The 14,725-nt window shown below is 41.0% G+C and overlaps 1 protein-coding gene across 2 annotated transcripts; it reads left to right on the forward strand.

Moving 5' to 3' along the window:
• The first annotated feature begins 12,217 nt into the window (after positions 1-12,217).
• SCGB2A2 (secretoglobin family 2A member 2) lies at positions 12,218-14,485 on the forward strand. Of its 2 annotated transcripts, XM_004770308.3 has the most exons (3): positions 12,218-12,353; positions 12,730-12,917; positions 14,278-14,485. In XM_004770308.3, exons 1-3 carry the CDS (start codon positions 12,287-12,289, stop codon positions 14,314-14,316), a joined length of 294 nt encoding a protein of 97 aa, XP_004770365.1. In that variant the 5' UTR covers positions 12,218-12,286; the 3' UTR covers positions 14,317-14,485. The 2 variants fall into 2 exon arrangements, with proteins under 2 accessions (XP_004770365.1, XP_012900006.1); XM_013044552.2 differs by lacking the exon at positions 14,278-14,485 and having other exon boundaries at positions 12,730-12,977.
• Positions 14,486-14,725: the final 240 nt, after the last annotated feature.

The raw sequence follows: 14,725 nt of genomic DNA on the forward strand, positions 1-14,725 counted from the left end.
ACACCAAAGCTGTGTCCATGACTGTCCATGAAAGTCCATGACTTTCAGGGCATTGTGGCCCCTGAAAGGATACAGGGGTGGACCCAGCTATGACCTGAGATCCATGGAGGAGGGTGCATGTGCAAGCCATGGCAGCAGGAGAGAAAATCTCAAACCTGTGGAGTTTGGTACAAATAGAAGGAGACGGTTTGACCTGGAGGGTTTACTGAAGAAAGGGGACCACAAACTTAAGGCTCTAGGCCAGGTGGCTCTTTAGAGGGTCAGAGAAAATGTGGCCCTTCAGGAATTTCTGGCCTAGAGCCTCAAGTGTCTACACCAGCAGTTGTGGCTCCCGTGCATCCTGTTCTACTGTTCCCAGGTCATGGCTGGGTGCCACCCTAGTGTCCTTTCCAGGGTCACTCCTACCCTGAGAGCTGTTGCCCAGTCATGGGCATAGCCATTTTGTATCTCTCCAGGGTGTTAAACAGCCCTCACCTTCTAATTCTTTTCAGAGTGCTCAGCCAAATTATGGTCTCCCTACTAGTCTGGCTCATGGTTTATGTGACCAGACCTGGGGGTCCCTTCTGGGATCACTAACCATAACCAGTCTTCCCACCCAACTGCTTGGGCACTCTATTGGTTCAGGCTCCCATTTGTTCTGAGTCTCCTGGGATCCTGAGACCACAATGATCCACCTAGAATTCTGCCCTATTATCCCCTGTGTCCTTTTCAGATTGGGATGTCTCTCACTGGAGCAGATTTCTAAAGGCCCTGATTTTGCACTCTGGCATTATAATACTTTCTAGTGGCTGGCTTATGAAGGCTCCCTGCCCCCTCAGTTTATCTTCCAACATTTACCCCCAAAGATTCAAGATTCTGCACCTCCTACCTTGCAAAAAATAGTTGCTTTTCTGCTTGTAGAGATCCAGGTATATTTTCTTACATCTCATGTTGAGATGTGTTCAGAATAGTTTGATAGATATCCAGCTCAATTCAAGAGACCAGATAAAATGAGGTCTCCCACTCTGCTGCCATCTTCTCCCTTCCATCCTAGATTTTCATGCCTTAATCAACTATCTATATATGCTGACAATTCCATTGATTGTTTTTCTAATTATTTTCTTGCTGAAAAAGAATATTTTAATAAGATGTCCCTTTTTTTAATAGACTTTATGGTTTTAGAAAAGTGTTAGATTCACAAAAAAATCAAGCAGAGCACATAGAGTCCCAATGTGTCCCTCACCTCCACATCTGCACAGCCCCCCACACTATCAACATGCCACACCTGATGGTACTCTTCTCAAAATTGGCAAACCTATATTGACACAACTTTAGCAGTCAAGGTCGGTAATTTACATTAGATTTCACTCAGGCTGTACATTTGATAGGTTTTGACAAATAGTTTTTGACATAATGACAGGTATCTGGCATCATAACCTCATACACAGTAGTGTCACCAGCCTGCAAATCCTCTGCACTCTGTATATACATCCTTCTTTCCTCCCCAACCAATGTAAACTGCTGATATTTTATTGTCTTCATAATTTTGCCTGCCCAGGATGTCATGAAGTTGTAATCAGATCCACACAGTTCTTCAGGCTGGCTTCTCTTATATATAATAAGAGAAGAGTAATATTTATATAAGGTTCTTCCATGCCCATTCATGGCTTACATGTAGCTCTTCTTTAAGAGATCAGCTCCATAGGATGTTAGAACTGTATTCCATTGTCTGAAGTTATCAGTTTCTTTATCCATGGATCTACTGAAGAACATCTTGATTGCTTCTGAATTTGGGCAACTATAAATGGACATGTCATGAACATCATGTGCAGATTTTGTGTAGACATGCCTTCAGCTCCTTTGCATAAATACCAAGAATCACAATAGCTGGGTCGTATGGTAACACTATGCTTACTTTTTTTTTTTTTTAATTTATTTGACAGGCAGAGATCACAAGTAGGCGGAGAGGCAGGCAGAGAGAGAGGAGAAAGCAGGCTCCCCGCCGAGCAGAGAGCCCGATGTGGGGCTCGATCTCAGGACCCTGGGATCATGACCCGAACTGGAGGCCGAGGCTTTAACCCACTGAGCCACCCAGGCGCCCCTGCTTACTTTTATAAGAAACTGCTAGACTGTTTTCCAAAGTACCTATCCCATTCTGCATTCCCACAGGCAGTGAATGAGAGCTCCTGTTATTCCACTTCTCCACCTGCATTTGTTGTTGTCGTCAAAAATTATCCTTTTTAAAAAGTAAAAGAAGAAGAGAACTGGAGAGAAAGATGAAGAAACTAGCAGAGGACTCAGTTGAGTCAGAAACTGAAGTCCAAACAGAGAACTTCACTGTCATTTGCCTATGTTCCATCTGACATGTCACCCCTTCCAGACTCCCCTGACTGACAGCACCACTTTGTTACTTTTTAATTCACATACAATTATGCTGAGCTAGATCTACTGGCTTCCAAACTGAACAAGATTGAGCAAGTTCCTTACTTTCTGCAAGTTAGTTGACTCAACTGTTAAATAGGAAACTTAATGGCTTGTAGATTAGTAACAATGATTGAAGATAATTGCACTTTCACATTCTCTTGCCATAGCTAGCAAATAAAAATTAGTGCTACTCTTTTAATTGCTACTATTATTACTGGCTACAGGAGCATTTGCAACCCAAAGGACCTGTACAGAGAATTACAATGGTATGTATCCAGATATAATCAGGAAAAGTGAATTGGAGGAAATTGGAGGGGGAGACAAACCATGAGAGACTGTGGGCTCTGAGAAACAAACTGAGGGTTTTGGATGAGAGGACGATGGGGGCGGGGGTTAGCCTGGTGGTGGTTATTAAGGAGGGCACGTATTGCGTGGAGAACTGGGTGTGGTACATAAACAATGAATCTTGGAACACTGAAAAAATAAAATTAATTTTAAAAAATACAATCTTAAAATCTAAAAAAGCAAAAAATAAATTTACTTTTATTTAAGTTATCTTTATATATAACATAGGTCTCAAAGTCATGACCCTGAGACCAAGAGTCCCAAGCTCTCTCACTCAGCTGGCAAGACATCTCCTGCTTTGAGACCTTTCTGTGGCTACTTCTGGAATCCTTCAATCCTGGTATTGTCAGGGATATTCATTTGTTTCACCATTGTAAAATTAATAAACTCAGGGACTTATAAAAGAACATTTTTAACTATCGTGACAAATAACAAGATAGAAGAGAAAAAGATATCAAAATATTCCCGAGAATGAAATTGTACCATAGAATTCAAAGGCCATAAGACATTCAACAAAGCCCTTCTGAGCTGACCGTTCTCTCTGAAGGAAGACTTTGGGAGGAAGTGAAGACTCAGTTGGATTTTGAAGGACAAAGAGGATGTGGATGACAGAATGGAGAAACCAGGGGTGTGAAGAAAAACAAGATGAGTTCTGTGCACCAAGTGACACAGATGCCCACACTCCTGCTGGCACCTGTCTGCACTGGGACTCCACTCACTGTCCACTTAGTGGGAGGTGGCATAGCATTACTGATCTTTTGTCATGGGACAAATGTTTTTAGGGATTTTTCGAGCACTGAGTTTCTCAACCAAGGATTTATTGCCTTTCAGCATGAAAAGGTCTTTCTGAGTAAATGTCCTGAGCATTTCAGGTCATTTATGAAGAGCTCTAGATTCTACCTGCTTGATGCCAATAGAGCCTGACCCACCCTGTGGGGTCACCCAAAACATCTCCAGACAGTGACAAGTGTCTACAGGTATAGATGAAAGGAGAGAGTCAGGCAGCTTCAGTAAAAAATCACTGTTCTCACAGTGAAAATACATATTATCAGTTCTCCCATATACCCTTTGTAATGCTCCTGAGAGCCAGAGGTTCACAACTGTGCATGACTACAGGTGGCAAGAAAAGTTGGGCACATAGTGGAGGGAAATTTACTAACTCAGTATAGAAGACAATGGGGTAGTTATCTAGTGATCCATATGAACTGTCACATGTCTGTGGGGATTAAATAACTAGCCCCACATTTCTTGGCACTGCAGTGTTATATAAAGTTCATGGTTTTGGTGAATAAGCCAAGGAGAATTTACTAGAGGTGACAACTGATCCTGGCTTGGCTTCCAAATCCGGCTTGTGGCCCCAAGTCATCAGATGCATCCGGGATAGATTGGATCAAAGTTACATTGGCTCAAGGTAATGGTTATATCTGGGGAACAGGGAGTCTGAGGTGGCCCAGTCCACGCATGGCATGGGCTCCCACTTTCTCATCCCTCACCTGTCCTCTCCCTATTGTGACACCAAAGTCCTCATCAAGGAACATAAACAAGGTGGTGTTAGCACCAGAATGACAGGCTGGTGACTGGTTTTAGTGTGGGGTTTGATCTGTGACTTCACTAAAGATTCAAATTTAAATGTGCTTCTCTTTCTAAATGGACCTAATAATAAAACAAATAATATAATCAGTGAAATATTTGTATAAATCCAAAATCTGTCTTGAAAAGCAGTTATACAACAATAATTAAGCACCTACTGTATCGCTATCATTACACAAAGACCAGAGGTACACAGGCGGTACCATGGTACCATGTAGGACCATAACAGGGAAGAAGGACCATGAGATCAGGACACTAAAGATGTCATGAAATAGCTACACACAGAGAGCCAAGTCTTGTCAAGGGAGATCTAGAGATTTGGAGTCATGAAGGGCACAAGAAGAGGGCTGTCTTTAATGTGATATTGGGAAAGAATAAAGAGTTTCAGTCCTGTGGAACTAAGGCAGGGACAGTGTTGAGGGGAGTCCACGGGGAACAAGGCCTCCACATAAAACTGGCAGGTTTACACAGAAATCAACCTGGAGTTCACATGGGCAGCTGTGTGTCAAGATCACAAGAATGTATTTGAGCCAATAAGGGGAACGTCCGTAAAGGTCAAACTAAGGAGGCCAATAGTGTTAACAGCTGTTTCTCAGCCACAATACCAGACTCCTTATCCCAGCTGCCACCTACAAGCATGGACTTTTGGTCAACTTACTTGACCTCTCTCATCCCGTTGTCTGCAGCTAGGGAGAAATGATATGCTAACATCATGGCGATGTGTTGGGGGACAGGACGTGAATTCTAGTTGACCCATAGTTGAACCCAGGCAATTGGAGGCTCTTCACCCACTTCTCCTGTCCTTGAAATGTAGGCTCCACTTGCTTGGTCCACTCCCAGAAGCTGCCACAAACCAATGCCTTGAGATACCAATGTGTTGTTGAAACCATCTGAACTGGGTATGTGACTGAACCCACTTAAAGCTTCTCTGTAAACTTTCTGATTCTGGCAAGTGGTTGTAGATATCTACCCATCTTGTGGATACCTAAAACAACCCTTGTATGTAAACTCCCTATGCTATTAAACCTACCACATATCAACCCAGAGTGCCTGGCCTTTTCTTCAGTCTCTCCTAATCTTCTGTGTAAAGAGGCTGCATTCAGATTACACCTGAAGGAGCAGAGGAGGTTGCCAACCAAGGAAGGGTGAACACACATGATATATAAATTTCTCAGTAGAATCCTGGTTTGTGCTGCTCTGCTGACATGCTATCCATTTTGTGACCTCTTTCACGCTCTAAAGTATCCCCTCCAGAAAAATAAATGTCATCTTCTTCCTATGCATATGACAAGATTGAAGAAGGTTTGCTTCAGTACCTTGTCTCAAGTGACTACTCTACTATTGTTTGCCATTCATGTTTTATTGAACATTGAAAATGCATAAACACCCATGGCTGCTGGGCTTTGAGAAGATTAACAAACCAATAGTGTGTGAAATATTTTGACAGAGAAGTTCTATGTAAATTATATCTCAGTAAAACACTTCCAAAAATAAGTCAGAACAGTACCAAGTAAGCATGGATCAAAATACTGTGCTGTTTATTCAAACATAGGATTTTAACCTCAGATCTCAAAATGACCTTCTCTATTTTGAGTTTATCTTTGTGTACGGTGTAATAGAATGGTCGAGTTTCATTCTTCTACATATAGCTGCCCAGTTTTCCCAGCACCATTTATTGAAGAGGCTGTCTTTTTTCCACGGTATATTTTTTCCTGTTTTGTCGAAGATTAATTGACTATAGAGTTGAGGGTCCATATCTGGGCTGTCTACTCTGTTCCACTGGTCTATGTGTCTGTTTTTATGCCAGTAACATGCTGTATTGGTGATCACAGCTTTGTAGTAAAGCTTGAAATCAGGTAACATGATGCCCCCAGCTTTATTTTTGTTTTTCAACATTTCCTTGGCAATTCGGGGTCTCTTCTGATTCCATACAAATTTTTGGATTATTTGCTCCAGCTCTTAGAAGAATACCAGTGGAATTTTGATCAGAATGGCATTAACAGTATGGATTGCTCTAGGCAGTATAGACATTTTAACAATGTTTATTCTTCCGATCCAAGAGCATGGAGTAGTCTTCCATCTTTTTGTGTCCTCTTCAATTTCTTTCATGAGTGTTCTGTAGTTCCTCAAGTACAGATCCTTTACCTCTTTGGTTAAGTTTATTCCCAGGTATCTTATGGTTTTTGGTGCTATCGTAAATGGAATCGATTCTCTAATTTCCCTTTCTGCATTTTCATTGTTAGTGTATAAGAAAGCCACTGATTTCTGTACATTGACTTTGTGTCCTGCCACATTGCTGAATTGTTGTATGAGTTCTAGTAGTTTGGGGGTGGAGTCTTTTGGGTTTTCCATATAAAGAATCACGTCATCTGTGAAGAGAGAGAGTTTGACTTCTTCATTGCCAATTTGGATACCTTTTATTTCTCTTTGTTGTCTGATTGCTGTTGCTAGGACTTCTAATACTATGTTGAACAAGAGTGGTGAGAGTGGGCATCCTTGTCGTGTTCCTGATCTCAACGGGAAGGACGCAAGCTTTTTGCCATTGAGGATGATATTTGCTCTGGGTCTTTCATAGATAGATTTAATGAAGTTCAGGAATGTTCCCTCTATCCCTAGACTTTGAAGCGTTTTAATCAGGAACGGATGCTGGATTTTGTCAAATGCTTTTTCTGCATCAATTGAGAGGACCATGTGGTTCTTCTCTCTTCTCTTATTAATTTGTTCTATCACATTGATTGATTTGCAGAATCCATCAGAATCCTAGAGGAGAACATAGGCAGTAATCTCTTCGATATCAGCCACAGCAACTTCTTTCAAGATATGTCTCCAAAGGCAAAGGAAACAAAAGTGAAGATGAACTTTTGGGACTTCATCAAAATCAAAAGCTTCTGCACAGCAAAGGAAACAGTCAACAAAACAAAGAGGCAACCCATGGAATGGGAGAAATTATTTGCAAATGACAGTACAGACAAAAGGTTGATATCCAGGATCTATAAAGAACTCCTCAAATTCAACACACACAAAACAGACAATCATCTCAAAAAATGGGCAGAAGATATGGACAGACAAATAAAGACATACAAATGGCTATCAGACACATGAAAAAATGTTCATCATCACTAGCCATCAGGGAGATTCAAATTAAAACTACATTGAGATATCACCTTACACCAGTTAGAATGGCCAAAATTAGCAAGACAGGAAACAACATGTGTTGGAGAGGATGTGGAGAAAGGGGAACCCTCTTCCACTGTTGGTGGGAATGCAAGTTGGTGCAGCCTCTTTGGAGAACAGCGTGGAGATTCCTCAAGAAATTAAAAATAGAGCTTCCCTATGACCCTGCCATTGCACTCCTGGGTATTTACCCCAAAGATACAGATGTAGTGAAAAGAAGGGCCATCTGTACCCCAATGTTTATAGCAGCAATGGCCATGTTCGCCAAACTATGGAAAGAACCAAGATGCCCTTCAACAGATGAATGGATAAGGAAGATGTGGTCCATATACACTATGGAGTATTATGCCTCCATCAGAAAGGACGAATACCCAACTTTTGTAGCAACATGAACGGGACTGGAGGAGATTATGCTGAGTGAAATAAGTCAAGCAGAGAGAGTCAATTATCATATGGTTTCACTTATTTGTAGAGCATAACAAATAGCATGGAGGACATGGGGAGTTAGAGAGGAGAAGGGAGTTGGGGGAAATTGGAACGGAGGTGAACCATGAGACTATGGACTCTGAAAAACAATCTGAGGGGTTTGAAATGGTGGGGGGTGAGAGGTTGGGGTACCAGGTGGTGGGTATTATAGAGGGCACGGATTGCATGGAGCACTGGGTGTGGTGTAAAAATAATGAACACTGTTATGCTGAAAATAAAAAAAAAAAGAAAGAAAGAAAAAAATGACCTTCTCTAGATCATTCAAGAGAACATGAAGTTCAACAGAGTTTCCAGTGGTCTCTGATGGTCCTACTAGTCCTTCAAGGTTCATCATAAGAGCTTTCTCAATTTTATAAAATGAATCACTAGTGGCTGCCATGTACACAGCACCTGTTCTGTGCCCAATCTAGTCCTGAGGACTTATTACAATCCCAGGACTATTCCCAGTATACAAAGAGATACAGCCTTGAAAACTCCATAGCAGACTTGGCCCATGGCAAGTAATGAGCCTGGTCTAGGAATGGCCCATACACTGTGAACCACCAATATCTCACTGCCTTCAAGATGTCTCCAAGGCTAGGCACTTCCTAACATTGCTGGCCTGTGTAACTCCCTCCCTCCCCAAGTTCTAGACTTTGGCATTATCTTAATGAGGAAGAAGTTCACTTCCAAAGAACACACCTGAGGCTAATGTCCCTACAATCCTGCAGGTGAGGGGCAGAACCAGTTCTACACAATTAGTGAAAAAACTTGTAGGGTATCTTCTCAAATACTGCAAGGTTGATCCTTATCACTAACTTACCATTTAAAACCACTTAAGAATATCTAAATTTTGGACATTGGGGAGGGTATGTGATTTGGTGAGTGCTGTGAAGTGTGTAAACCTGGTGATTCACAGACCTGTACCCCTGGGGATAAAAATATATGTTTATAAAAAATAAAAAATTAAAAAAAAAGAATATCTAAATTTTGAAATAACTCCTTCAAAATGTTGAAAAAGAAAAACAAATCTGGGGGCATCACATTGCCTGATTTCAAGCTATATTACAAAGCTGTGAAAACTAAGACAGCATGGTACTGGCACAAAAACAGACACAGAGACCAGTGGAATAGAGGAGAGAGCCCAGATATGGACCCTCAACTTTAAGGTCAAATAATCTTCAACAAAGCAGGAAAAAATATACAGTGGGAAAAAGACAGTCTCTTCAATAAACGGTGCTGGGAAAATTGGACAGCTAGATGTAGAAGAATGAAACTTGACCATTCTCTTATACCATACACAAAGATAACCTTGAAATAGATGAAAGACCTTAATGTGAGGCATGAATCTATCAAAATCCTAGAGGAGAACATAGGCAGTAACTTCTTCAACATCAGTCACAGCAACTTCTTTAAAGACACATCTCCAAAGGCAAAGGAAACAAACACAAAAATGAACTTTTGGGACTTCATCAAGATCAAAGGCTTCCAAAAACCAAAAGAAACAGCAAACAAAACAAAGAGGCAACCCACAGAATGGGAGAAGATATTCGCAAATGACAGTGCAGACAAAGGGCTGATATCCAAGATCTATAAAGAACTCCTCAAACTCAACACCCAAAAAAACAGATAAGCATGTCAAAAAATGGGCAGAAGACATGAACAGACACTTCTCCAAAGAAGACATGCAAATGGCTAATAGACATACAAAAAAAATGTTCATCATCATTAGCCATCAGGGAAATTCAAATCAAAACCACATTGAGATACCTCCTTACACCACCTAGAATGGCCAAAATTAACAAGACAGTAAACAACAAATGTTGAAGAGGATGTGGAGAAAGGGGAACCCTCTTACACTGTTGGTGGGAATCCAAATTGGTGCAGCCACTTTGGAAAACAGTGTGAAGACTCCTTAAGAAATTAAAAATAGAGCTTCCCTATGACCCTGCAATTATACTACTGGGTATTTATCACAAAGATACAGATGTAGTGAAAAGAAGGGCCATCTGTACCCCAGTGTTCATAGCAGCAATGTCCACAATCACCAAACTGTGGAAAGAGCCAAGATGCCCTTCAACAGATGAGTGGATAAAGAAGATATGGGCCATACATACAATAGAATATTATGCATCCATCAGAAAGGATAAATACCCAACTTTTTTATCAACAGGGACAGGACTGGAGATTATGGTGAGTGAAATAAGTCAAGGAGACAAGTCAATCAGCATATGATTTCATTTACTTGTGGAACATAAGCAATAACATGGAGGACATTAGGAGAAGGAAAGGAAAAGTGATTTGGGGGAAATCAGAGGAAGAGAAAAAGCATGAGAGACTATGGACTGTGAGAAACAAACTGAGGATTTTGGAGAGGATGGGGTGGGCGGATGGACAAGCCTAGTGGTGGGTATTAAGGAGGGCACGTATTGCATGGAGCACTGGGTGTGATGCATAAACAATGAATCTTGGAACACTGAAAAAAATAAAATTAAATTAAAAGTAAAATAAATAAAATAACTCTTTCATAGGCTTTTGTTCCAATGCATGAAACACTGAGAAAAGATGGCTCTCACTGACTGTTATTACTTTTATGACATATGGTAAGTCCTCAAATGACCAAAATATTGGTATGAGTATATATCAGGTCTTCCATGTCCTTGAAGACAGGCCAAATATAACTCTCTCTTGTCACTACTTTCTCTCTCTCCCATGATGCAAAGTAATCAGGGCAAAATCTGTACATGTACAAATTCACCCATATGCCATGATTTTTCTTGATAGGGGATCAATTAGTGTCACACAAACACCCAAACTGAAGGCTCCTTGATTTTTCTAGTTTCTGAGCATCATCTGGGGGTCTGACTTAAAGCCCCTTTTTTAAAAATTTTTATTTATTTTTTAAATTTCTTTTCAGTGTTCCAGAATTCCTTATCCTGCCAAATACCAAGTGCTCCAGAGCCTCTGTACTTGCTGTTCCCTCTGCCTAGAACACTCTTTCCTAGATCTTCCCCTTGATATCATTGTCCACTTGTCCAGGCTTTAAAGTCTGTCCTCCTGTAGCTGGCCTGGACCTCTGTACAAGACACTGCTCCTCATGGTTGTTTTGTTGTTCCGTAGAGCAAACGCTTACTGATGTCACTCATTCACTTGTGGGATTGTTTGTTGCCTCCCTTGTGAGAAGTATGTTCACAGAGTCAGAGTCCTGGTGAACAACTGAATCTGGGTCACATAGGACAGGACCTGTCATGGGGGAAGCTCATGGTTACTGTTGAGCAGTGGATGGATGGGTGGGTGGATGGATGGATGAATGGAATGTTGGATGGGGGTGGATGTTTGGGTGATGGATGGAGTAATGAATGAATTGATGAAACCTCCAATTTATTCATGATTACCTTATTTGAAGTCCTGAATAAGCTCTTTACAGAGTGTCTGGCATTCCTGTAAAACCAGGCCTGGATTTATTCCTGCTCATTTTAGAAATGAGAAAAAGGAAGCTTGACATGACCCGCAGTTTCACTTGTCCAAGGACACTTTGTCATTAAGTGTTGCATCCAAGGTTTCAATCCGCATCTACTTGAGCCCAGACCTGGTCACTGTTCCACCCTCGGCACTGCCTCTGCTGAGCAACCACTTGTTCTACTGCTTCAGATCATCCTTTGAGTTGGTAGGAAAAAATCCTAAAGAGCTAAAAATTTCATAGATTGAATTTATGATATTGAGTTAATTAAATGAGATATTCTTTGTAAAAAAAAAAAAAACCTTCAGAGAGAGTGAGACATTGTGAGTGTTTCTCAAACATCAAGCACTTAATGAAGTGTCTGTGGGTGAGGAAGTCTTCCAAATGAGGATGTATGTGTATGTGGTATTGCACTGATCCCAGAGGTGTGGTAAGCCAGCATGAGCATGAGCATGGACCTTGAAGGAGGAGGGACGAATGTGAGAAGGATATGAAGACCACGCTAATACTAAAACAACATGGATAACAACACAGACTCACCTTTATGTAATATGATTAGTTAGCAAACATTTTTGCATTAATTTCATCTAAAGTCATGTAGCATTATTGAGTGTCAGAATGGTTTTGGGTTCAACAAGCTCTGTCTCCTTGGTTTCTACAAACAGAGCACAGGCTGTCTGGATTGCAGTTGATTCTTCCTGCTGTTTTCCTGGTCCAGAGCCAGGTTCATGTGTGACTCATTCCCTCATTCATGGGAGGGATTAAAGTGGTGAACAGGAGAATAAAAGGAGGACTCCTAGGTGCTCACTACCAGAGTTAGTTCTATCCTCCCTGTCTGATCAGCCAACCATGTGCTCAACTATGAAGTTGCTGAGAGTCCTTGTGTTGATTGCCCTCCCCCTTTACTGCTTTGCAGGTAAGTCCTTTGTGTGGAGGGCAACTTTGAGGGTGAAGATCGTGTCAGGTCCCTCTGGAAGACCTCCTGTTCCCCCAAACTCCAGGGCAGAACATCTCATTTCTCCAGTGTCTTCGTGTTTCATGATTATGTGTTTTGCTTCTCTGGACTTTGGAATAGTGTGTGGGTGGGGAGGAGGCATACATGTTTTGGGGCTTAAAGGAAACCTTAGATCCTGAGTTCAGTCGGCTAGAATTGGGAACTCAAGACCATTCAGTGTAATCTTTCTAAATATATGTGTCTATTTAGATGGGAAAAGATGACTGATGTCCTCGGGACTCCCAAAAAGAGCTTCACACTTACATAATTGAGACCTCACTTGCAAGTTTTCTTCCAGGTTCTGGATGCCCACTTGTAGAAGAAGTGGTTAACAAAACAATCGATTCTCAAGTGAGCGTGGATGAATACCAAACTTTCATGAAACCCTTCTCAAATGATCCTATCACTGATAAGGCCATAGCACAACTGAAAGAATGTTTTCTCACCCAGTCAGATGAAACTCTGAGCAAGGTTGGAGAGATGATGGTAACTATGGCTTCTTTTAATGAACTTTCAAACCACTGGACAGGGACAAGCAGGCTCTAAGTCTGTCACTCATTGTGCCACAGCAAGTGTTACACAGGCCTTATTTTATTTCAGTGAATTTAATTGTAGGTGCATGTGAAATAGTGGGTGCATGTGAAATTGTGGGTGCATCCAGAAAGTCAGCCAAGGTCCCAGTGTTGACTTGTCTCTTCACTTTGTGGAATCTTTAGAGAAAAATTAATGAAAAAGGCCAAAATGGGGAAAAAACACACACAGGCATACACACACACGCGCGCGCGCACAGATACACGCACACATTTTCTATCAAGGTAAAAAACATCTGATTCTCAATAAGGACCTCACTTGAAGTCATCAGCAAAAAAGATACCCTTATTCTTAGAAGCAAAGAGGAAACTATTCGTAAGAATTTTTAAGAGAATCCAGAAGAACCTAGGTGAAAAAGATCCTGTACTTCTTATTTAAAAAATTTTAAATGCACTTTCAAGAAATCCCAATGTGTTAGTATAAGTGATTGGATTCCTTAACTATTACTTTAAGATACCATGAATGACAAGTAGAGGTCAAGGGTATGAATAAGTCATGGGGGTGGTATTATGTAAAACAACTATCTGCCCTGTGTCAGTTCTCTCTTTTATTCCCTATCTTAATATGCCATTGAAAACCTTCCAGGGTAGACAATAGAGAAATATAGCCAAAGCAAAAGGTTAAAGTGTTCTTCACTGAGATGCTGACACAGGGCACAACATGGATGGGCCTTGAGCACATTATGGTAAAGGAAATAAGCCAGTAAAAGAAGACAACTGTTGCCCGAGGTCATTTATATCCATTTTCTAAAGTACCCAATCTCCTAGAGACAGGAGGTAGAATAGTACTTTCTAGGAGCGGGGTGGTATGGGAAATGAGGATTATTCAGTGGGTATTGAGTCTCCAAAGCAAGATGAAAATGTATAGGAGATTGGTTGCACCACAATGCCAGTATACTTAACACTGCTGAACTGTATACTTAAGATGATGAAATGGTCAATTTTATGTTATGTGTATTTACCATCAGTTTATGTGTATTTACCATGAGTTTAAACAGCTTAAAGCTTGAAAAACCCTGCAACCAGAAAATGGAATTTTTTCTTTAAAAACCTTGATTAGACTCATCAGTTGGAGTGCACATCTCCATTCTTTTCTGGGTCTCAAAGGTAATAGTTTTGGTATCAGACTGTTTGGGGTATCTCTAACATGTAAAGCCATACCGGACCTTAAAAACGTCACATTTCCTTGTATTTGAGAGGAGACTTACAATTCTTTGTTGAAACTGATGATGCACATCTCTGTTTTTGACTTCCAGGACATAATATATAAAAGTGAGTGGTGTGCTGCATTTTAACCTTGCACATGACCTTGGGCACTGAGGATCATAGAGAATGGACAGAAACTGACTGCTGATTAATAGGAACCACAACTTTCCTTTCCTTTTTTGTCTTTTGATCTATTAACTGCAAGACAATTGTTGAAACCTCGAGTACATTTTCACTTCAATAAAGTATCTGCAAATGGAAAAACCTTCTTGTATTGTCTGATCAAAATAGCTGCTTTAGGGAGCCTCTTCACTCACACATGCATGACCCACATGCACATGTACACACACGCTCACATATAATTCATTGGAGAGCACATGAATGAAGGACTGAAGAATGTGAAAAGCTCTTCGTTCCTCCCCATGTGTAGCCCAACACGACCCTCTCTCTGAAAATGTGATCTTTCACCTTCCTGGCCCCCATTTCCCTCAGGACCCT

The sequence above is a fragment of the Mustela putorius genome, unplaced genomic scaffold (assembly GCF_011764305.1).
Source record: "Mustela putorius furo isolate JIRA1106 unplaced genomic scaffold, ASM1176430v1.1 tig00000127_pilon_pilon_pilon, whole genome shotgun sequence".
Taxonomy (NCBI): domain Eukaryota; kingdom Metazoa; phylum Chordata; class Mammalia; order Carnivora; family Mustelidae; genus Mustela; species Mustela putorius.